At 40.5% G+C, this 24,489-nt stretch overlaps 1 protein-coding gene across 9 annotated transcripts in view; it reads left to right on the top strand.

The window, feature by feature from the left end:
• The window catches only part of CDK19 (cyclin dependent kinase 19), a 217,264-nt gene that overhangs the window by 125,626 nt on the left and 67,149 nt on the right, over window positions 1-24,489 (top strand). For all 9 annotated transcript variants that reach the window (XM_009206271.4, XM_009206272.4, XM_003898309.5 and 6 more), the window contains one exon: window positions 22,452-22,562. In XM_009206271.4, the coding sequence (XP_009204535.1) occupies window positions 22,452-22,562 (111 nt within the window). The remainder of the gene's footprint in view (window positions 1-22,451; window positions 22,563-24,489) is intronic.

A 24,489-nucleotide genomic window follows, 5' to 3' on the forward strand; every position in this document is an offset into this window, starting at 1 on the left:
TGGGCAGATAGAGAAAAACCATCAGGTGTGGGCAGAGTTAGGTGGGTCCGAGCTCAGGGCGGGCCTTGCTGTGGCCAATATGGGGGATGGGGTGGTTCTCAGGCCAATGGGATTATGTTCCAAGGGGAATGATGGCTGCCTCTTTGTGTCATACAGGTTACCAGGGAACTAGGGGAAAGCCAGCAATGACAGGCTTCACCTAGCTCCTACACAGCCAGCAAGGCCAGCCTCACTCCTGTTTTGCCCCACTAACAGCACCAAGTTTATATCCAGGCAGCCAGCCTACAAGGCTGCAGTCTTGCCCCAGGGCATAACTCCACTGAGAAAGTAAGCAGGGCTTTCCAGCCTTGCTCCTTCCCACCTGCTGGAGACCGGAGGTGCCTGCAGGGCTCTTCCCACTGCTTCTTCTACTTTTATATTTTGCTTAGCTCACTAAATCCATTTCGGCTCTAGGTAAAGCTAAATCCTTCTCCCATGATCTGCATTTTCAGGTTCCCCAGTGGGGATGTGTGTTCAGAGGCAGACTTTTCCCCCTCTCACACTTTGGGAACTGCAGTGGCCAGCTGCGTCTTTCAAAGGGTCTGTGAATTCTTTCAGTTTTCCTGGTATGCTCCTGCAGTGGTTCTTGGAGCAAAAGTTCACAGTGTGAGTCTCCACACGCTGTTCTGTCTGTCCAAGTAGGAGTTCCACATTAGTCCTGTCTCTTGTCTGTCAGATTTTAACTCTTTTGCTCACTTTTGCTTTACATTTGCGTGGAATATCTTTTTTTCACCCCTTTGCCTTGGGTTTATTATTATTATTATTATTTTGAGATGGAGTCTCACTTCGTTGCCCAGGCTGGAGTGCAGTGGCACGATCTTGGCTCATTGCAACCTCTGCTTCCTGGATTCAGATGATTCTGCTGCCTCAGCCTCCCAAGTAGCTGGGATTACAGGTGCCCGCCAACGTGTCTGGCTAATGTTTGTATTTTTAGTAGAGACAGGGTTTCGCCATGTTGGCCAGGCTGGTCTCAAACTCTTGACCTCAGGTGATCCACTCACTTTGACCTCTCAGAGTGCTGGGATTACAGGAGTGAGCCACTGCACTCAGCCTCATGTTAACTTTAGAGAGGCTGTTGACTGACTCTATGCCTTCATGATGACCTTTTTGCAATGAATTTTCCAGGAGTTCTTTGTGCTGCTTATATTTGTATATCTAAATCTCTAGCCAAAGGCCAGGAAGTTTTCCTCAATTATTCCCTCAAATAAGTTTTCCAGACTTTTTCTTTTCTCCCTTAGGAACACCAATTATTTTTAGCTTTGCCTATTTTACATAATCTCATATTTCTTGGAGACTTTGTTCATTTTTCAAATTCTTTTTTTTTTTTTCCTGATTGGGTTAGTTCAAAAGCCTTAGCTTCGAGCCTGAAATTCTTTCTTCTACTTGTTCTAGTCTATTGTTAAAACTTTCCACTATATGACATTTTGTAATTCCCTAAGAGTGTCTCCCCTCCCCTCCCCTCCCCTCCTCTCTTTCTCCTTTCCTTTCCTTTCCTTTCTTTCACACAGTCTCACTCTGTCACCAGACTGGAGTGCAGTGGCATGATCTCGGCTCACTGCAACCTTTGCCTCCCGGGTTCAAGCGATTCTCCTGCCTCAGCCTCCTGGGTACCTGGGTCTACAGGCGCGCACCACCATGCCTAGCTAATTTTTGTATTTTTAGTAGAGACTGGGTTTCACGATATTGGCCAGGATGATCTTGATCTCTTGACCTCGTGATCCGCCCGCCTCAGCCTCCCGAAGTGCTGGGATTACAGGCGTGAGCCACCGCGCCCGGCCAGTGTGTCTTTCATTTCCAGAAGTTCTGATTGATTTTTCTTTCTTTTTTTTTTTTTTTGAGATGGAGTCTCGCTCTGTCGCCCAGGCTGGAGTGCAGTGGCGCGTTCTCGGCTCACTGCAAGCTCCACCTCCCAGGTTACCGCCATTCTCCTGCCTCAGCCTCCCGGGTAGCTGGGACTACAGGTGCCCACCACCACGTCCGGCTAATTTTTTTTGTATTTTTAGTAGAGACGGGGTTTCACTATGTTGGCCAGGCCGGTCTTGAACTCCTGACCTCATGATCCACCCGCCTCGGCCTCCCAAAGTGCTGGGATTATAGGTGTGAGCCGCCACATCCAGCCGGGGGTTTTCTTGAAGATGTCTATCTCTTAGAAAATTTTTCATTCGTATCCTGGATTTTTAAAAAAAATTTTCTTTATGTTGGTTTTTACATTTCTCTGGAATCTCCTTGAGTGGCTTAATAATCAACCTTTTGGATTCTTTATCTGATATTTCAAATATTTCAACTTGGTTTGGATCCATTGCTGGAGGGCGAGTGTAATCTTTTGTGGATGTTGTTGAGCTCTGTTTTATTATATTACCAGAATTATTTTTCTGGTTCCTTCTCATTTGGAAGGAACCAAATTATCTTTCCTAATTATTCTTGATTTTTTTTTTTTTTTTGACTTTTTATAAAATTTCTTTTTCCCTTCTTTAGGGATGTGACTTTAATGTTTATAGTTTATTGCAGCCTAATTTGGCTTTTGGTGTTTTCAGGGGTGATGACTCTATATGAGCTCCTTCGTTATAGAGAGTCTTTGATGACTGTCTCAGATGCTGGTTGTAGTAGCAGTGTGCTCAGTGTGTGAGAACATTCATTGTCTCCTGTAGGGTTGGAATGGCAGAGGTCTCTTGAAGCTTATCTCGTTCCTTTGTGGTGTGGACTTATTTATTTTTTCCCCAGTATTTTATTTACTAGGGTGACTATTTTAAGCTTCAGGCCAGTAGGGGAGGTGTTCTTGGGTAGAAACCTGTTGTGGCTAAAGCAGTTGGGTAAATGCAATAGCCAATGGTGGGCAGAAGTCACAGCCTTGACAGAGTGTGGCTGGGAAAGCTCTCAGTGGAATGCACTGAGGTCTTATCGGGGTAAAGGTGGGAGCCATCTCAGCTCCCCTGCCAGGTCAGCAGGGAAGCTGGCTCTCCTAGACCCACTTCTGATCCAGTGGTCCAGCTATTTATCAGATGGGCACTTCTTCATCTGCAGGAATGTTGATGTTCTGAGTAGAGAGGAGTTGTGACTCTACCTCTTACGCAAGCCTGAACCTGGCGGATACTCCTCCTGTGGGGATGTAGTCACTGTGAAGTGTTCCAGAAAGGCTGTCTATAGGTGCACACATGCTGAGCTCCTATGGGAGAAGCCCTAACTGTCTGCAGTGGTGAGTAAGGGGGAAAAGAAGCCCCCTTCTCCAAGACCCTTTATGAGCACCAGGGCTGCCTGACTGTTGGGGTAGAGCTGCAGACTTTCCCCACTGAGCCCAGCACTGCAACTATGCCTCTGCTGAAAGAAATTTACCACCAGTGGAAAGATCTGGGACTCAAAGCCTGCTGTCCCAAATATTTTGTCCCACGGGATGTTCCTTTGATATGGTGCACTTCCCCTTCCCCTAGGAGTAGGAGTCCCTGAGAGCCAGATGACTGTGAATGCTGCTGCTCCTCTGGGTCTAGCTGCCCAGTGGGGCTGCCACACTCCAGGCTGGTGCTGCAGAATGTCTGCAAAGAATCCAGTGATGTGACCTGTCCTCAAGTCTTTCAGCAGTGGGTACCAGCACCAGGTCTGATGGGGGTGGCCAGGGAGTGACGCAGACTCTGAGATGCCTTAGATATAGATAGCCTTAGTATGTTGGCGTTCTCAAATGCCGATTGTAATAGTAATGAACCTGCCCTATTGGCAGATTCAGGACCTCCTGGTTAGCCAGAGTGGTACAGACAGTGGTGATGCACAAGTTTTTTCCTTCCTGGGCACAATGTCAATGTTATTCCACCTGGAGATACTTTAATGGACTTTTAATGGACTGTGTTGATTGGCCTGCAGCCAGGAAGTGACGCTTGCAAGAGAGCACCAGCTGTGGGAGTAGTGGTGGGATTTTTACTTGCCTTGTGTTACCCAGGGGAGGTACTCTCGTTTCTCAGGTGATGGGTGGGGCCAAAAAGCTCCCAAAAGTTTTTGTCTTTTGTGTTAAGCTACCAGGGTAGGTGGAGGGACAAAGCCAGGTGGGGGCTCAGTCACATAGGTCTGTGCTCTGATTCCCTGCATGCAGGGAAAGCAGCGGCCCCTGTGGGAGTCAGGAGGTGGTTCTCTGGCCTCTGGGGTAATGTTCCAGAGAGGAACGTAGCTGCCTCTGCTGCACAGAAGAGTTCACACAGGGAGTGGGGAGTAGTATACGGCAGTAAGCCCCACCCAGTTACCATGCACTTGGCAAGGCAGATCTGACATCCACCGTAATCTGCTAGCAGCAATGAGCTAAGTTCCAGGCTGTCTATGCTCAGAACCCAAAACTGCCCCAGGGTGTAAGCCTTCCACCTGGAGACAGCAACTGCCCCTCCCAGTCTGCTGGCAAAGGCAGGGCGCCCAGCTTCTGCACTCATGGCTGTAGCACACTTCCCACTCGTTGCCTAGTTCTGGGCAAGGGAGTTTGTCCCCACTTGAGGTTATATTGTGAAATTTAGTTGAGGGCTTCTTTCAACCTGCAGCCACTGCTGAGTTAGCTGGCAGACTTCCACGAGGTCCCCTGTGAGGTAGAATGGCTTCCCTCAGTCTGCATTGGAGAATGCATGCAAGGCTCTTCCCACTGCTGCTCCTGCCTTTGCATTCCTCACAACTCCCTAAATCAGCTGCTGTGCTGGATGGGGTCCTTCTCTGTGGCTTGGATTTCCAGGTTCCCTGGTGGGGATGTATATCTTGGAGGCAGTCTCTCCCCCTCTCACACTCAGGAGACTTACAGTTTTTTGCTTGGTTCACGGTGTAGGCTGCAGCCTGCTACTTCTTTCAAAGGGTCTGTGGATTTTTTCAGGTTTCCTAAGTTCCTATGTTGCTTCTTGGAAAAACAGTTCCCAGAGTGAGTCTTTACATGCTATTTTGTCTTTCCTAGTGGGAGAGGTATGCTAACACTGCCTCCAGTCTGCCATCTTGGAAAAAAACCTTCCCTGTCTTTTTTTTTTATATATATATATACACACACACACACACACACACACACACATATATATACACGCACACATATATATGTATATATATGTGTGCGTGTATATATATTGGTTTTTTTTTTTTTTTTTTGGAAATGGAATCTTGCTCCGTTGCCCAGGCTGGAGTGCAGGGTTGTGATCTCGGCTCACTGCAACCTCTGGCTCCCGGGTTCAAGTAATTCATGCCCAGCTAATTTTTGTATTTTTAGTAGAGACGAGGTTTCGCCATGTTAGCCAGGCTGGTCTCGGACTCCTGACCTCAAGTGATCTGCCCACCTCGGCCTCTCAAAGTGCTGGGATTACAGGCGTGAGCCACCATGCCTGGCCTTCCCTGTGTATTTTATTTAAAAGAAACTTTCCCTGTAGTGGGTGTTTGTTTGAAGTGTATGGAAGTATGTGACCAGAACTTACGTCAGAGAACATTTCAAAGAGGAGAATCTATGTGAGATTTGACCCCTCCTTCTGCAAAAATATGTATATAATTTATTTTCAGGCATCTTTGAATAGACATTAAATATCAAAGCTTAGAAATTCAAGGAAAGCTTACTTTGAGATTAATGTTGTCCTATGTGCACTCAAAACACAAAATTATAGAAAGTTATGGTGTTGTGACTTATTCTTCATTATCATAATTTAGTGATTTCTAGGTTCTTTTTCTAGTCATTGTTTAACATTTTCATAAAAGCCACACATAATAATGTAGCTCTTTAAAAAAAATAAAGTTATCACTCTTAGTGGAAATACTATTTTTAGGATTTATTGATTAAAATTAGTAAATGCTTAGTATAGAAGAAATCATTTATTTCATTGTGGAAACTCATCCACCTCTGTGTTTTCTCATAACACATACCAAATTTTCTTAGCAGAGTGGGAAGGAAGTGGAATTTTTGTTTAATGGAAACAATACAGTAGCTATTTCCTGGACTGTATTTGGGTCAGATCATTTAGCTGCTTTCCTTATTACTACTGTTAAAGTTCCTGTGAGGTCTTCAGGAACTACAAATGGATAATGTGTCTGAGCCTTGACTTCACTGTGTTAAATCTTCTCTAGAAGCATAGTGATCTAAAATACATTGAATCATTGGTACTGGTAGTTTAGCCATTAATACTTAAAACCTTTGGCTCTAATTTGTAAAAGTTAGTACAGTTTCTTGTATCTGGGGTGGGGTGTCTGACCACTGATAATGCCCAATGTCCTGAGAAGTGGAACTTCCAACATGTGTTAGGTAAGTTCCATCAGAAAGCTGACCTCCTCCTCTCCCTTCAGATCCTCAGCCAGTGCCATCTAGGAGGTAGAGAAGGGTATGAATTCTAGGGGGCTTTACCTGATAGCCTGTTTAGTAAAAGCAGAAAATGCGAACTATATATTTTATTTTTAATTAATTAATTTTAAACATAAATATGAGGTCTCACCGTGTTGCCCAGGCTGGTCTTGACTGCCTGGGCTCAAGCAATCCTCCTGCCTTGGCCTCCGAAAGTGCTGGGATTACAGGCACAAGCCACCACACCTGGCCGAAACTATGTATTTTAGAAGTATAAGTTATAAAGATGTGGGTTAGGTGTAAAACCAAATAGCCTGAGTTTGCACTGACATAAAACTAAGGTTTACTATGGCCACATAGGATAACATTACACTTTATTGTGCTTAATCAAATATCAATTTCAGATTATTTTTTCAAACCTATGATTATTTTTCAAACCTATGATTATTTCCTTGAGAAATCTATTTAATGTGTTTTGAATATTTTTGTAGGTGCTTGATAATGGCGGTTTTGAAAATAATATTTTCTCAATATGGAATAAATTTCATTTAACCGACATGTTTGAAAACCAATTCGTGTACTGTTACTTTCATTTACTCATCCAAAATTTGGTGAGTGTCTACTTTGTGTTAGGTCCTGTGCTAGGTGATTTTGTTAATATTCATTGGGAAAGATAAGAGATACACCCTATCACATAGTGATGGAAATCTGCTGTAGCAAATTTAGAATAAAGTAGGGATTTTATCTGATATTTGCACCCAGAAGATGAATAGTGAAAGGTTCTTTTAGCATCTGTGTATTCATGATATAATGAAAATACCTGCCAGCACACATTTTTGCTGGTTAATGCTCAAATTCTCAATTTCCTCTTCTTCCCAATAAGGCACTCTTCCTAAGGAGCACCTTTTCTGACTTTCTTGACTAGGTTAGGTTTCCTACATATGCACTCTGTATTTTTCCTTAATAATATCACCGTAATTGTAATTTAAGAATTGTCCGTCTTGTCTCTTCAGTTCCTTTTAGGCTGTAAAGTCCCTAAGGCTCCCAGTGCCTCAAATATGCTTGGCACTCAAATGTTTTCTAATGGTAGTTTTAGACTTTTTTTTTCCCATTGCAATCTGCTGGGTATTTTCCATCATGCTTCTGCCTCTTTCCCATGTCCCAGGACAAGGCTTCATGGGAGGTAATGGGCAGAATTCTGTGCAGTGGCGACTTAGAAGCCAATTCATGATGATTGCATATGGAGCATCCTGAAGGTAAAGGCCATACATATGCCAATTATGATACTCCCTTTTGCAGGGGGAAGCCCACTTATCCTTAACTTGGATCTTAGTCACCTGCCATATTTTTGGTTAAAATCTTTACAGTATAGTTTTAGCTTGAGCCTCAGGCCCTCCAAAATAAATTATTTACAGGAAAAATAGTTTTAACCTTTGGGGTGAATAGCTTTGAATGTTCTATTTAGGAGCTTTAACTTTGAAGCCATTTAAAATTTTGAAGTAGGAGAGTTAACAATTTATCAGACTTTTTATCTTACGAAGATATTCTGATGTCAATGCATAGAGTATATTAGAAGAGATAGGAGATGGATTATCACTTAGCCAACATTTGTTGAAAATCTACATGTGTTTGGCTTGTGCAAAACAATAGAAATGTATAGATGGAAGACATAGTCCCTGCATCTCACAATCAGTTAGGGGGAGACAGACAATTATACTATGTCATAACTTTATTGAATTAGCAGTGTGTGAAGGGTAATTCAGTATGGATGGGAACACAGAAGAGACACTTCAGAAGAAGAGTTTCCGGGAAGGCTTCTTAGAAAAAGTGATAAATGAGTTCTTTCTAAAAAGTAGGCATTTATCAGGCAAAGAAGATAGGAAATATTTTTCTGTACCTTTCTAGGCAGAGGGAAGAGCACCTGTGTATATACTGGTTAAGGGTTTTAATTTTAGTTATCAAGGTGAGAATGAATGAATGATATTTAAGAAGCAGAGTATGTAGCACTTGGTGAGCGAACACTGGTTATAAGGTTTTCTTTTCTTTTTTTTTTTGAGACAGAGTCTGGCTGTGTTGCCCAGGCTGGAATGCCATGGCACAATCTTGGCTCACTGCAACCTCTGCCTCCCGAGTTCAAGCGATTCTCCTGCCTCAACCTCTTGGGTAGCTGAGACTCCAGGCACAAGCCACCATGCCTGGCTAATTTTTGTATTTTTGTTGAGATGGGGTTTTGCCATGTTGGCCAACCTGGTCTCTAACTCCTGACCTTAGGTGATCCACCTGCCTCAGCCTCCCAAAGTGCTGGGATTACAGGTGTGAGCCGCCATGCCCAGCTAATGATAAGGTTTTCAGCCTGCCTTGATGATTGGGAAATATTGGCATCAGTGCAGGCATAGTGAACACACTAGGAGGTAAAGTTTGGCAAGTGATACTCAGTTTTGGATATGTGGATTTTGAGTTACAGTGGGATATTCTCTTGGTTGTATTATATTACTCATCTTGGGAAATTGATGTCAGTTTAGAAGTGACATTAGGGCTAGAGACTGAGATTTGGGATTCACCATAGAAGGAGCAGCTAAAGCTCAGGTCCATGGGTAAGATGTTAAGAAAAACTGTGGAATGGAGAAGGACAAGAAAACTAGAGACAGAATTTGGAGAATAAGTCGATACTTTTTTCTTTTAAGCCAGAATCTAAATAAGGAGTTTTAAGTTAGTTTCGCCCCCACCCCCCACCCCTTGTTCCCCACCCCCCACCCCACCATTCTATTTCAAGGGGAGAAAAGCATAAATAAGAAGGACATAAACATTTGTTAGTAGTTGGTTATTGAAATCCCAAGGGACTGAAAGACTGCCCAGCGTCTTATAGCAATGTAAAATCAACAACAACAACAAAAATAAGTAAAGAAGGCTACATAGAGTCAAATGAAAATTCCATTTTGTTTAAATGTCAGGGCAGGAAGTTTTTAACAAGGAGGGTTGCAAGCAAGTTTACTTAATGAATCAGTAAATGAGTTAGAATACCCCTCAGAATTCCAGGTAATTAAGATTTTACTTTGTAAACTCTTTTAGTTGGTATCTGTTTCATTTTTCATATTTAAATTGTGTATATTCAGAGTGCCGTTGATTTATAGGAAGTACCAATTTTCTCATGTGGAATATGTTAATAAAAGATTAAGGCTGGCCATGGTGACTCACGCCTGTAATCTCATGGTGGCTCACTCCTGTAATCTCAGCACTTTGGGAGGCTGAGGCGGGTGGATCACCTGAGGTCAGGAATTTGAGACTAGCCTGGCCAACATGGTGAAACCATATGTCTACTTAAAAAAAAAAAGTACAAAAAATACAAAAAATTAGCTAGACATAGTGACATGTGTCTGTGATCCCAGCTACTTGGGAGGCTGAGGCAGGAGAATCACTTGAACCCGGAAAGTGGAGGTTGAAGTGAGCTGAGATCATGCCACTGTACTCCAGCCCGGCAACAGAGTGAGGCTCTGTCTCCAAAAAAAAAAAAAAAAAAATTATTAAATACTTATACTAAAAAAGAATAGGTATGCTCTCATAGTCAAGGATATGTGAATTTCTTACTTATCACAGAGCTTACTTGGTTTCACATACCTCTCTTAGACCAAGTACATGCAGAATTTAGAAGTCAGAGTAAATGAAACCAGACTGTTGAAAAATGGGAAGGGAAATAACTTTCATATAGCCATTTTATTATTATAGAAACTACTAAGTGGGTGTTTCATGGACTTTGGCAAGGAAATGCTGTGGCATTTTGCAACTCAGCCTCACTCTCTAAGTATCTCTGATGTCAAAGCTAACCGGAGTGGTTAGCACTGAAATTTTCACTTAAGTACAACAACAACAGCCACTGTTTATCAAGAACAATGCCAGGCATTCTAGGTGGATTATCTAATTTACTCTTCATAACATTCTTGCAAATAGTGGTGGTTAAAAATAATAAAAGCTATAATTTGTCAAATGCTTAATTTATTCCAAGCAGTGTACTATGTACTTTTTTTTTTTTTTTTTTTTTTGAGACAGAGTGTTGCTCTGTTGCCCAGGTTGGAGTGCAGTGGCACCATCTTGACTCACTGCAACCTCCACCTCCCGGATTCAAGCAATTCTCCTGCCTCAGCCTCCTGAGTAGCTGAGACTACAGGTGCCCACCATCATGCCTGGCTAACTTTTGTATTTTTAGTAGAGATCGGGTAGAGATTTAGTAGAGATTGGCCAGGCTGGTCTCAAACTCCTGACCTCAGGTGATCCACCCGCCTCGGCCTCCCAGAGTGCCAGGATTAGAGGCGTGGGCCACCGTGCCTGGCACATTGTGCTATGTATTTAATCTATATTAATTTATTCTTTGTGGAAACTGAGTTTATGTTTGTAAGTAGACATCTTATTCTTCTATGAGATTCAGAAGAGTTAAGCGACTTGCCTTATGTCTTAACTGCTGCTAGTAAGACAGGATTCAAACTCAGCCTCTGATTCTAAAACCTGTATTTTTTGCCTTTTACTTACTGCCTCACTGTCATTTCAATTGGGTGGCAATGGGGAATATTGACCTCCCTGGAGCTTATGACTGGTAACCAAGAAGTGTCACTAAAGTAAAATGAAGCAGAAAATTTAGGGCCACCTTGAACCAGAGCTGTGTTAGTCTGTACAGACCCCTTTTCAGAGTATGAGTGCCACCTGCTGGAAGGTTATGATGAATCTGATGTGGTTTATAAAGAGCAGCTTCCAAAAGGCCTGTCATAGGTGTGAAAGTGTCAACTTTCAAATACTAAACCTTAAATTACAGTTTTAGGAGTACTGGAACATTTTGGAATTAGGCAAATCTCCTATTTGCCATTATACACACTACTTCATTTACCTTCAGTTCTTTGGGAAGGGGGAAGAGGTGTTAGACATTTTAAAAAATGATACTCAGCGATTTCTAAAATAAAGTCAGCGATACCGTTCTCACCAAGGGGAAAGATTGATGGTCAAATGAAACACACTGTTACTTAAAAGAGATCAAACAAGAATAGAAAATTGAATTTACTTTGAGATAAGTGAGTTATTGAAGTATAAGAGGACCTTTCCGTTCAGAATACCCTTGAAAAAGGAGTCAGGGACCCATGGGGACATCATAGACTTGGAGAACAGAAAGTGAAAAGGGAAGAAAGATGTATAGATACAAATACGAATGGATTCTGGAATTTTTAGTCTAGTACAGACTCTCTAAATTGAGTCAGGATCTACAGAAAGTTTAGAATTCTAATTGTAGATTATTTTACGTTTAGAACAGTGAAAAGTGGACACTTTAAAAATAGCTACTTACATGCCTTGGAAAGGGCTCAGATAAAATATTAGTATATTCATTGAACATTCGTCATTAGGCTCCAGTGGGATCATGTTACTGAGCTGTGAATATCTGGCATGGAAGACGTTATCAGGTAATACGAGACACACAGGAAAATCATGGTCTACTTAATTGCTATTTAAGTATGATTACACATATTTGTAGTTGTGTGACATCATGTTGAACAAATATTTGTTAGACGAGAGATTAAAGTCCGTTGGTAAAATCTGGTTTTGCCAAGAGATGGGGAAAGTACAAGTATGGCCATCTCCTTCTTTCACTGTGTCCCTTCTCAGATAACCACATGAAAAGAAGCTGACACAGTATGATAGTGTCTTATTTTGGTAGGTGGATTTCTGGAAAGGTCTGTCTTTTGGTATGTGTATATATTTGTTTTTAAATTATAAGAGTAATGCTCATTGTAGAAAACTGGTAAAATAGAAAAAATAGAAAGAAATATAAATTATAAGTAATCTCACACCCAGAAATAACTATTGTTAATGTTTTGGCATATTTCTGTTGGGTTTTTTGGTTTTTTTGAGGCAATGTCTCACTCTGGCGCTCAGGCTGAAGTACAGGGGTACGATTTCAGCTCACTGCAACCTCTGCCTCCCGGGTTCAAGCGATTCTCCTGCCTTAGTCTCTCGAGTAGCTGGGACTACAGGCGTGTGGTACCATGCTCGGCTGATTTTTGTATTTTTAGTAGAGATGGGGTTTCATCATGTTGGCCAGGCCGGCCTTGAACTCCTGACCTCAAGATATCAAGTTATCTGCCTGCTTTGGCCTCCCAGAATGATGGGATTACACGTGTGAGCCACCACGCCCAGCCTATTTTCTGTTTTATAAATATATCTCTTCATATTTTATTTATTTATTTATTTATCTGGAGACAGTCTCACTCTGTTGCCCAGGCTGGAGTGCAATGGGACGATCTCTGCTCACTGCAACCTCTGCTTCCCAGGTTCAAGCGAGTCTCCTGCCTCAGTAGCTGGGATTACAGGCATGTAGCACCACACCCAGCTAATTTTTGTATTTTTAGTAGAGACGAGGTTTTGCCATTTTGTCCAGACTGGCCTGAACTCCTGGCTTCAAGTGATCTGTCCAACTTGGCCTCCCAAAGTGCTGGGATTACATGTGTGAGCCACTGCACTCAGCCTGTGGTCCTTTTACATTATATCACAACATTATAGTCCTTCCTCGAGTAATTAATGTATTTTAGTATATATATTTGAGGCTACAATATGTGGCTATTTACCATAATTTACTTATCAGTTTTCTTATTGAACATTTAGGTTGTTTACTGTTGTTCATTTGTTTCTTTCAGTAAATAGCAGTAGAAAAGTTAACTTCTTTGTTTTTTTCAGTAAATAGAGGTAGTGAATACACTCTTGTATAATGTTTATCCTTTGGACATAACTACTAAAAAGGTTAATCTCTGCTTCACTTGTGTTTCCCTGTATCCCCTGTTCCTTTGTGTTATTTTCTTTAGGATTTTGTAGCACTTACTGTGCTCACGGCCCTTTCGGGAAACACACTCATAGCACTCCTTTGCTCTTCGAATTATACACCAGGTTGAAGATCCCATCCTGAGATACTCAGAGCCGTGTTTCTGCTCTTTACCTGAAGCCAGCACTCTTATTCTTCTAGTAGAGTAGGTGCTAATTTAAAGAAGTCTTCCTTTTTAAGCCTAAAGTAAATGGAGCTTGTGGAGGGTTAGCATCCCTGGAATAATTATTTTAGATATTGTCTATTCAATTTGTTGAAAACAGAATCATTTAAAACACCTTTTGAAAGAGAATAACTTATGAAAGGGTAGCAAAGTTTTATTAGGTTACAGGCCATTACTAGTTATTTTGTGAATAAGAACCAGTTCCGTAGATTTAATTTATTTGACAAATATTTATTGAATGCTTATTATGTGCTAGGTACCATTTTATGCACTGGAGATATAAAATCAACAAAAATCTTTGCCTTCATGGAGCTTATATGTTAGTGGAGAGAGACAGACAGTAAATAACATATAAACAGTTTCATGTCCATTTAGTAGCTTCATGTCAGACAATAAACAGCTTCATGTCAGTTCAAGTGACGTATTTCTGTATGATGAGTATTAAATGACTGTTTTCAAAAAAGGTAAAATTATGACTGTGATACAGGTATAAGATGAACACATTTTAATGATTTTATTTAACTTTCTTTAAAAAAAATTTTTTAATGTTTTTAGAGACAGAGTTTCACTCTTGTTGCCCAGGCTGGAATACAATGGTGCGATCTTGGCTCACTGCAACCTCCGCCTCCCGGGTTCAAGTGATTCTCCTGCCTCAGCCTCCTGAGTAGCTGGGATTATAGGCACCCACCACCACACCTGGCTAATTTTTGTATTTTTAGTAGAGATGGTGTTTCACCATGTTGGCCAGTCTGGTCTCAAACTCCTGATCTCAGGTGATCTGCCCTCCTTGTCCTCCCAAAGTGCTGGGATTACAGGCATGAGCCACTGTTCCGGGCCTTCTTCTTTTTCTTCTCCTTCTCCCTTCTTCCTTCTTCCTTCTTCTCTTTTTCTTTTTTTTCCCTTTAGAGACTGGGTCTCACTCTGTCATCCAGCCTGGAGGGCAGTGGTGTGATCATAACTCACTGCAGCCTTGAATTCCTGGGCTCAAGCAGTCCTCGCACCTCAGCCTCCCTAGTAGCTGGGACTACAGGCATGCACCACCATGCCTGGATAATTTAATTTTATTTATTTTTTTGTTGAGATGGGGCTCTTGCTGTGTGACCAGACTAGTCTCAAACTCCTGGCCTTAAGTGATCCTCCTGCCTTGGCCTTCCAAAATGCTAGAATTACAAGTGTGAGCCACTGCGTCCAGCTTATTTCACTTTTTGAATGAAGGAACCAAGTCGATATTATAGCCCATTCAAAGGAGAAACTTTAAAACACATACATGTACAGATCAGGAATATTGAAATGAATATGCAAATTGAAGCAAAACCAGCTTCTTCCACTATTGGGGAGGGAAGTCAGTGACCCTCTATCGACAGCACAGAATTTGTATGCTTATAGTTGAGAATTACTCTGCATCGTTTTCAATTATATGTCATGTACAGAGTTGTAAAGTAGATTCTATAGAATCAGAGTCAAGTAACTGAAAGGATGGACCCCTAACCATTTTTTTCTGTTGAATCACAAATAATTTTTCTACCTGAGTTACTAGAAAGCTTTTGGTTTTCTACAATTTCTTTAGAATTGTAGATAAGGGATATAGAGTTACGGTATGTTTGAGAGTGTTAGTACTTGCAGAAAGGTAAAGTGCAGAATGGTGGTTACGATTTTAAATAGAAAGGCTAGGGAAGACTCACTGAGGAGTAGATATTTGAGAAAAGAGTTAAAGTAGATGAGGTTTTTGCCTGAGTAACTGCAATGATGGAGTTGCTATTAACTGAGGCTGGGGAAGAGCAGTTGGAATAGAGGCTACTGGAGATACTTGACTAGAGGGTAGTGGAGGTAGAGAGCGCGACCTCAGTTTTGGCCTTTAAGCTTTCAAATGGAGCTGTTGAGGCAACTGGATACACATAGCTGGAGTTCAGGGGAGATGAGTGGACTAGAGGTAAACATCTGGGAGTTAATGCATATGGGTGACATTTAAAGCCCCCAAACTAGATGAGGTCACTTAAAGAGCTCTTTCAATGTGTCAGGCATTATGCTAGTCACTAGAAATATAGAAATACATTTAAAAATGTCTTTCTGGGCTAGTGTGGTGGCTCACATCTGGAATCCTAACATGTTGGGAGGCCGAGGCAGGAGGATCACTTGAAGCCAGAAGCTCAAGACTAGCCTGGACAACAAAGTAATACCCCATTTCTACAAAAACATTAAAAAATTAGCTGGGCATGGTGGCTCGCACCTGTAGTCTCAGCTACTAAGGCTAAGGCAGGAGGATGGCTTGAGCCCAGGAGTTTGAGGCTGCAGTGAGCCATGATCGTGCCACTGTACTCCAGCCTAGGAGACAAAGTGAGATCTTGTCTCGAAATAAGTAAGTAAGTAAGTAAAATTGTCTTTGTCTTCAAGAACGTTGTGGTCTAATGCAGGAGGAGGGCAGGGGAGAGATGCAAACAGCTAAAACATTGTAAGATACTCTTAATATAATTCAGTGAGGCCAAATCTGAGAGTCATGAAACATGTACAGAAGGTAGTCAAAGGGTGGCACCTTTTCTAATAGCTGGCTTCTCCACTGACCCATTTACCCTAGCATGTTGCCAGTGATACTAGAGAACCTCAATGGTGACACTTCTGCATAGCTTACAAGACTCCCTTTACATGGTCTTTGCCTCATATCTTGCTTTGATTCCTTAGACTTGTTCATAGTGACAGATGATCAGTTAAGGATTTTTGAAATATCACTCCTGGCTGCAGAATAAAAGATAAATTAGAAGAAGTAACAAAAAAGATATAGGTAACATTGGCTTGCTATTTCTTTGCCTCAGTCTGCCTTCATGTTGATATTTAGTGACTTACAGAAACCAGTAGGGTAGAAAAAGCATAAGAGGTACACAGAAATAGGAAGTGCATATTGATGCTCTAGAAAATGCAAACTTGGGGATTAGGGAAGAATTTCTAGTAAATGTGTGTAGTTGTAAACTTTACACTCTTCCCTCTTATACAGGCAGACCTTAGAGATATTGCAAGTTTGGTTCCAGACCATTGCAGTAAAGCAAATATTGTAATAAAACAAGTCACTCAAATTTTTTGCTTTCCCAGTAAAGTCATATTTATTATACTGTAGTTTGCAGTATAAGCATACACTGCTATAAGTGTCCAGTAGCATTATTTATAAAAATGCATATATCTTAATTTAAAAATACATTATTGCTGAAAAGTGCTAATGATTATCTGAGCTTCCCAGGTTCATAATCTTTTTGCTGGTGGATGGTCTTGCCTCAGTGTTGATGGCTGCTAACTGATCAGAGTGGTGGTTGCTGAAGGCTGGGGTGGCAATTTCTTAAAATAAGACAACAATACAGTTTGCTGCATCAATGAACTCTTTCTTTCTTAAAAGATTTCTCTGTAACATGCAATCCTATTTGATAGCATTCTCCCATAGTAGAACTTCTTTCAAAATTTGAGTCAGTCCTCTCAAACCCTGCCAATACTTTATCAGCTAAGTTTATGTAATATTCCAAATTATTTGTTGTTATTTCAGTGGTGTTCACAGCATCTTCACCAGGAGTAGATTCCATCTTAAGAAATCACTTTCTTTGCCCATCCATAAGAAGCAATTCCTCATCCATTCAGGTTTGATCATGAGATGGCAGCAATTCAGTTAATCCTCGAGCTCTACTTCTAATTGTTGTTCTCTTGTTACTGCTACCATATCTTATTTCCTTCCTCCACTGATATCTTGAACCGCTCAAAATTATCCATGAGGGTTGGAATCAACTTTTTTCACATTCCTGTTAATGTTGATGCCTTGACCTCTTTGAAGGAATCATGAATGTTTTTAACGGCATCTAGAATGGTGAATCCTCTCCACAAGGTTTTCAATTTACTTTGCTCAGATCTATCCGAGGAATCACAATCTATGGCAGCTATAGCTTTATGAAATGTATTTGTTAAAGAATAAGACTTGGAAGTCAAAATGACTTCCTGATTCATGGGCTGCAGAATGGATGTTATGTTAGCAAACATGAAAACATCATTAATCTCCTTGTACATCTCAATCAGAGCTTTTCGGTGACTGTGTGCATTGTTAATGGACAGTAATCTTTTGAAAGGAATCTTTTTTCTAGGTAGTCAGTCTCAATAGTGGGCTTAAAATGTTCGGTAAGCCATGCTGTCAACAGATGTGCTGTCATCTAGGCTTTGTTGTTACATTTATGGAGTGCAGGTAGAGTAGATTTAGCTTTTTTTTTTGAGATGGAGTCTTGCTCTTGTCGCCCAGGCTGGAGTGCAGTGGCACAATCTCGGCTCACCACAACCTCCACCTCCTAGGTTCAAGCAATTCTCCTGTGTCAGCCTCCTGAGTAGCTGGGATTACAGGCATGTGCCACCATGCCCGGCTAGTATTGTATATTTAGTAGAGACAGGGTTTCTCCATGTTCGTCAGGCTGGTCTCAAACTCTCGACCTCAGGTGATTCGCCTGCCTCAGCTTCCCAAAGTGTTGGGATTACAGGCTGAGCCAATATGCCCGACCATTTAGCATAATTCTTAAGGGTCCTAGGATTTTCAGAATGGTAAATGAGCATTGGCTTCAACTTCAAGTCACCAGTTGCATTAATACCTAGTAAGATAAACAGCCTGTCCTTTGAAACTTTGAAACCAGGCGTTGACTTCTCTCTAGCTATGAAAGTCCCACATGGCATCTGTTTTCAATAGCATTCTCTTTTGTCTACATTGAACATCTGTTGTTTAGTGTAGCCACCTTCATCAATGATCCTAACTAGATCTTTTGGATAACTTGCTCCATCACCTTGCACTTGTATGTTATAGAGGCGACTTCTTTCCTTAAGCCTCATGAACTTAACTCTGTTAGCTTCAACCTTTTCTTCTGCAGCTTCCCCACCTCTCTCATCCTTCACAGATTGAAGAGAATTAGGGCCTTGTTCTGGATTAGGCTTTGTCTTTCTTTCTTTCCTTCTTTTTTTTTTTTCCTTTTTTTTTTTTTTTTTTTTGAGACAGAGTCTCACTCTGTGGCCCAGGCTGGAATGCAGTGGTGTAATCTCAGCTCACTGCAACATCTACTTCCTGGGTTCAAGTGATTCTCCTGCCTCAGCCTCCTGAGTAGCTGGGATTACAGGCACCTGCCACTACACCCAGCTAATTTTTTGTATTTTTAGTAGAGACGGGGTTTCACTATGTTGTTCGGGCTGGTCTTGAACTCCTGACCTCGTGATCCACCTGCTTCGGCCTCCCAAAGTGCTGGGATTACAGGCGTGAGCCACTGCACCCAGCCAGCTTTGTTTTAAGGTAATGTTGCAGCTAGTTTAATCTTCTATCCAGATCACTAAAACTTTCTCCCTATCAGCAATAAGGCTGTTTTGCTTTCTTATCATTTATGTGTTCAACAGAGTAGAACTTTTAATTTCCTTCGAGAACTTTTTCTTTGCATTCACAACTTGGCTAACTGGTGCAAGAAGCCTAGCTTTCAGCCTGTTTTAACTTTTGGTGTGCCTTCCTCAGTAAGGTCAACCATTCTAGCTTTTGATTTAAAGCAAGAGATATGTGAGATTCTTCCTTTCACTTGAACAGTTAGAGGCCATTGTAGTTTTATTAGTTGGCCTGATTTCAATATTATTGTTTCTCAGACAATAGAGAGGCATGAAGAGAGGGAGAAAGATGGGGGAACAGCTGGTGGGTGAGGCAATCAGAACACACACAACATTTATAGATTGTTTGCCATCTTATGTGGTGCAATTTGTGATGCTTCAAAACAATTACAATAGTAACATCAAAGATCACTGATCACAAATCACTGTAACAGATATAATAATACTGAAAAAGTTTTAAATGTTGCAAGAATTACCAAAATGTGACACAGAGACATTAAGTGAGCTTCATGCTGTTGGAAAAATGATGCCAGTAGACTTGGTTGATGCAGGGTTGCCTTCTGCTTGGGAAAAACACAGTATCTGTGAAGCAATGAAGTAACTATCTGTATGACATATTGAAAGGAGACCTAGGCAAGGTGCAGTGGCTTACACCTGTAATCCCAGCACTTTGGGAGGCTGAAGTGGGAGGATTGCTTAAGGCCAGGAGTTCGAGACCAGCCTGGATAACATAGTGAGACTCTTATCTCTACAAAAAATTTTTTTTTTTTTTACAAAAGTGACCTATATGGTGGTTCCTCAAAAAATTAAACATAGAATTACCATAGGATCTAGCAATTTCACTTCTGGGTATACATCCAAAGGATTTGAAAGTGGGGATTCAAATAGTTACTTATACACCAATATTTAGGGAACATTGTTCATAATAACCAAAAGGTAGAAACAACCTAAATGTCTATTGAGGGGCAAATGGACAAACGAAATGTGGTCTATACATACAATGTAATAGTAATCAGCTTTAAATAGGAATGAAATTCTCATACATGCTACAACACGGATGAACCTTGAAGACGTTATATTATGTGAAAAAAGGCAGACACAAATAGGCAGACTCTGTATTGTTCCACTTATATGAGCTACATACCGAGAACAATCAAATTCATAGAGACATAAATTAGGATACTGGTCATCAGGAGCTGGGGGTAGGTGGCAACCTGGAGATATTGTTTAATGGTATAGATTTTCATTTTGGGATGATGAAAAAGTTCTGGAAATACACAGTAGTGATGGTGGTTGTGCTTAATCCCACTGAGCCAGGATAGGTAGTGGGATTAAGTAAATATACTAAGTATATCTGGTATACTTAAAAATGATTGAAATGGTAAATTTTACATTATGTATATATTTTACCCCAATAAAAAAGGTGATCTAGAAATACAATGCTACTGTAAAAAAGAACAAGGAAGATTATTTTTATTTTTTTCTTTTAAAAAATTTTTCTTTTGTCGAATCTTTTCTCACCTGAAGGAAGTACTTCTAATATTGATACTGTCCTAATACTAAGAGATTTCCAAGATAGAGTAAGGGTAAAAAAAAAAAAAAAGAAAGGTGCAGAGCAGTGTGTATATTATGCTATCTTTTGTGTAAACAATGCAGGATAAAATAGATATTCATATTTGTTTTTATTTGCATTAAGAAACATTGCAAGGATAAATAAGCAATTAATAAAAGTTGTTACCTCCAGGTAAGCAAGAGGAGTGGTAGTGAGACATTTCAATATATATCCTTGTGTATACTTTGATCTTTGAACCATATAAATGTATTATCTAGTCAAAATAATTTTTCAACAGGGGACTTAAAATGAATTTATTCTAGAGGGATCAACAATTGGAAGTCACAGAGAATGTAGTTTTTTAGAAGTGTTGATTAAATATTGCTACTGTGACATCCACTTTCCCAGACAAGCGAGGTCCAGGAATCAGGGATCTGTGCCAATGTTGGGTGTTTCAGGAGCCTGGTTTAGATGCAGAAGTGGAGTTTTACTTTCCCATCTACTTCAGGCTGCAAAGAGAATATATTTTGCATAGGGAATAAAGGCAAACTCTTTAAGTTCATCAATATCAAGGAGTTAGAAAGAAGGAGACAGTCATTGTGCCTGGGGTGAGGTCTCTTACCAGGGTCTAAGTGCTTAAAGGCTGGCCATGGCAATGGGGTCATTAAAAACAGGGTTTGCCAGAGCCAGAGAGCATGAAGTGTTCAAAATGGCAAACTCTAGATTTTGGGAGGCCAAGGCAGGCAGATCACTTGAGGTCAGCAGTTCCAGACCAGCCTGGCCAACATGGTGAAACCCCATCTCTACAAAAGATACAAAAATTAGCCAGGTGTGGTGGCGCACACCTGTAATCCCAGCTACTCAGGAGGCTGAGGCAGGAGAATCGCTTGGAGGCGGAGGTTGCAGTGAGCTGAGATTGTGCCTTTGCACTCCAGTGTAGGCAACAGAGCAAGACTCCGTCTCAAAAAAAAAAAAAAAAAGTTACTAAAGTTATTAGAATGGGTAAGCAATTTATTTTTCTTTGCCTCATTGATCTATTTATATGTCTGTCTCCCTTACCACATTGTGGGAACTGAAGACATGAACTTTAGCTGTAGTGGAAAAAGCATGGGATTTGCAATCAGGCAGATCTATTTAAGTCCAAACCCCTTCTCTTTTTAGCTATTTGACTTTGGTCAAGTTATTTTTATCACACTGAGCCTTGGGTTCTGTGTACATCATAAAATTGTTCTAAATATTAAGTGAGAGAAAAACATTTGTATATAATCATCTTGCATATAGAAAATATTCAAGGAAGTTTTCTCTTTCTCTTTTTGCATCTTCCACAGAGCTTTATATTTAAAAGTTATTCAAAATATTTATTAAATTGAGTATGTTTCTCTTTACCTATGAAATCTGAACCCTGGTTAAGGACAGCCTGAGGCAGGCATATTTCTAAGGCTTTTACCTTGAGCAATAATGTCATTGTTGCTAAATATTTTATCAAGCAGCTGTCTGTTATGCGCAAAGTGCTGCTTCTGCTTGCTGCTCTGGTTTATCTTTCCTCCATATCATCAGAGTCCAGCTTAAAGCTTTTACTTTGTGAAGTCCTGTTCCTTTTTTTCTGTTTACAGAACCTGTTCTCAACTTCAGTTTTTATAATTGGGCATGACAGTCATTCCCTTATACTCACTACTCTTCAAAAACCCTCAACCACACACTCTAGGGATGGATAAGTATAGGGATTGTTAACTATCTTTCCTTGTTTTGTCACATATTTCTTGAGCACCAATACTGTGCTAGGGTAGATATAAGCAGTATTAATATATGATTCCTGCCTCCCAAGGAACAGTTTCTTTAGTAGAAAAGATATGCATGTACAAAAATATAATTAATTATTTAATGATATGATATTATTTTTGTTTGCTGTTTTACATTTACCATTTAAAATCATATTTTTAAAAACACATTCCTGCTTGCAGTCTCTGACAAGAAAGAAAGTAAAACAAAACTAAACACATACACCCATGCACACAGAAAAAGGATTGGAAAGATATGCACCAAGATGTTGACAGAACTTATCTCTGAATAGAGGTATTTTGGGTGGTATTTTTTTCTTTCATTTTGCTTACCTGGATTCTCTAGATATTCAGAAATTTCATTTTGAAGTTATAAGACATTCATCATTTCCCCCTCCTTGCTAACACAACAGTGACCCCTCTCTTTCTTTTGCATTCAGCTTTTGCGAGAATTGAAGCACCCTAATGTGATCGCATTGCAGAAGGTGTTCCTCTCTCACAGTGACAGGAAGGTATGGCTGCTGTTTGATTATGCAGAGCATGACTTGTGGGTAAGTATAATCTCACTGTATTTCTAGGATTATTTTATGTAGGTATGGAGCATATTTATATAAAATACATATTGTTAATGCACAGAAAGGAAAACTTGCTCTGTTAGCCATACTTCAAAGTAAATATAAACATAAATATTGATTTTGAAGAATTTAAGCAATAAACTAACATTTTACTGAGGAGATAGTATTTGTAGTATTTAGAAATTTTACTTCAGAAAGATTTTAATGAATGGGAGACTATACTTTTTTGGTGGGGGGGCGGGGGGCGGCGGGGAGGGAGTTTCGTTCTTGTTGCCCAGTGCAATGGCACGATCTTGGCTCACTGCAATCTCTGCCTCCCAGGTTCAAGCGATTCTCCTGCCTCAGCCTCTTGAGTAGCTAGGATTACAGGAATGCACCACCATGCCCGGCTAATTTTGTATTTTTAGTAGAGACAGGGTTTCTCCATGTTGGTCAGGCTGGTCTCGAACTCCCAGCCTCAGGTAATCTGCTCACCTCGGCCTCCCAAAGTGCTGGGATTACAGGCATGAGCCATCACGCCTGGCGGGAGACTACACTTTTATGCAAGTAATTAATGGCAATTTACTAATATGTATAGTGAAGATTAAGGATGTTTTATCAACGTATGAAAGAAGCAAAAAATTCTAATTCTTATCTTTTCAAATTAGGAATCAGAACATTTAAACACTTTTATCTGAGGAACTGCTAAAAGTAACAAACGTCAAATCTGGCAATAAGTTCAAATTATGGATAATTAATTTAGCACTACTATGCCTGGCTAATTTTTCAAAAATGTTTTATAGAGACAAGGTTTTGCCATCTTGCACAGGCTGGTCTTGAACTCCTGGGCTCAAGTGATTTTCCTACTTTGGCCTCTCAAAGTGTTGAGATTACAGGCATGAGCCATCACACCCAGCCTTGTTTGTTTGTTTGTTGGTTTGTTTGTTTGTTTGAGACAGGGTCTCGCTTTATCACCCAGGCTGGAGTGCAATGGCAAAATTATGGGTCACTGCAGCTTTGACCTCCTGGGCTCAAGCGATCCTCCTGCCTCAGCCTTCCAAGTAGCTGGGACCACAGGTGTATGATGACACGTGACTAATAAATTTTGATTCAATATAATGTGGTTTATCGTCTGTATAAGTTATAAATCTCTTGAGGAATAACTTTAACAGACTCAGGTCTTAAAGAAACTTTCAGAGTGTATGCTATTATAGCAGATATGGACAAGAATTTCCAATGTGTTTTTTTCAATTCTTTTCATGGATATTCATAGACATTGTATTTTCCCCATTTTTCTATATTCCCCTATATGTCAACCAAGGCTTACTTGATAGTGTATGTACTTTACTTTGAACATCAGTGAGGTGATGAAAGAAGATGATGTAGTACATTGGAATAGTCAGGTCCTGTAGAACTGTACTGTCCAATACCATATTTCAAAATAAATATAATCATAAATGTTGATTTTAAAGAATTTAAGCACTAAACTGACATTTTACTGAGAAGATAGTATTTGTAATATTTAGAAAATTCACTTCAGAAGTATCTGAAGTACACACATTGATTTTACCTGTTTCTTTTTTTTTTTTTTTTTTTTTGGAGACGGAGTTTCGCTTTTGTTGTCCAGGCTGGAGTGCAGTGGTGCGATCTCGGCTCACTGCAACCTCCGCCTCCTGGGTTCAAGCAGTTCTCCTGCCTCAGCCTCCTGTGTAGCTGAGATTACAGGCATACGCCACTACGCCCAGCTAATTTTGTATTTTTAATAGAGACGGGATATCAGCATGTTGGTCAGGCTGGTCTTGAACTCCTGACCTCAGGTGATCTGCCTGCCTTGGCCTCCCAAAGTGCTGGGATTACAGGTGTGAGCCACCACAGCCAGCCTCTTTTTTTTTTTTTTTAAATGTAGCTGTTAAAAAGTGCAAAG

Source organism: Papio anubis, chromosome 6 (assembly GCF_008728515.1).
Source record: "Papio anubis isolate 15944 chromosome 6, Panubis1.0, whole genome shotgun sequence".
In the NCBI taxonomy this organism is placed as follows: Eukaryota; Metazoa; Chordata; class Mammalia; order Primates; family Cercopithecidae; genus Papio; species Papio anubis.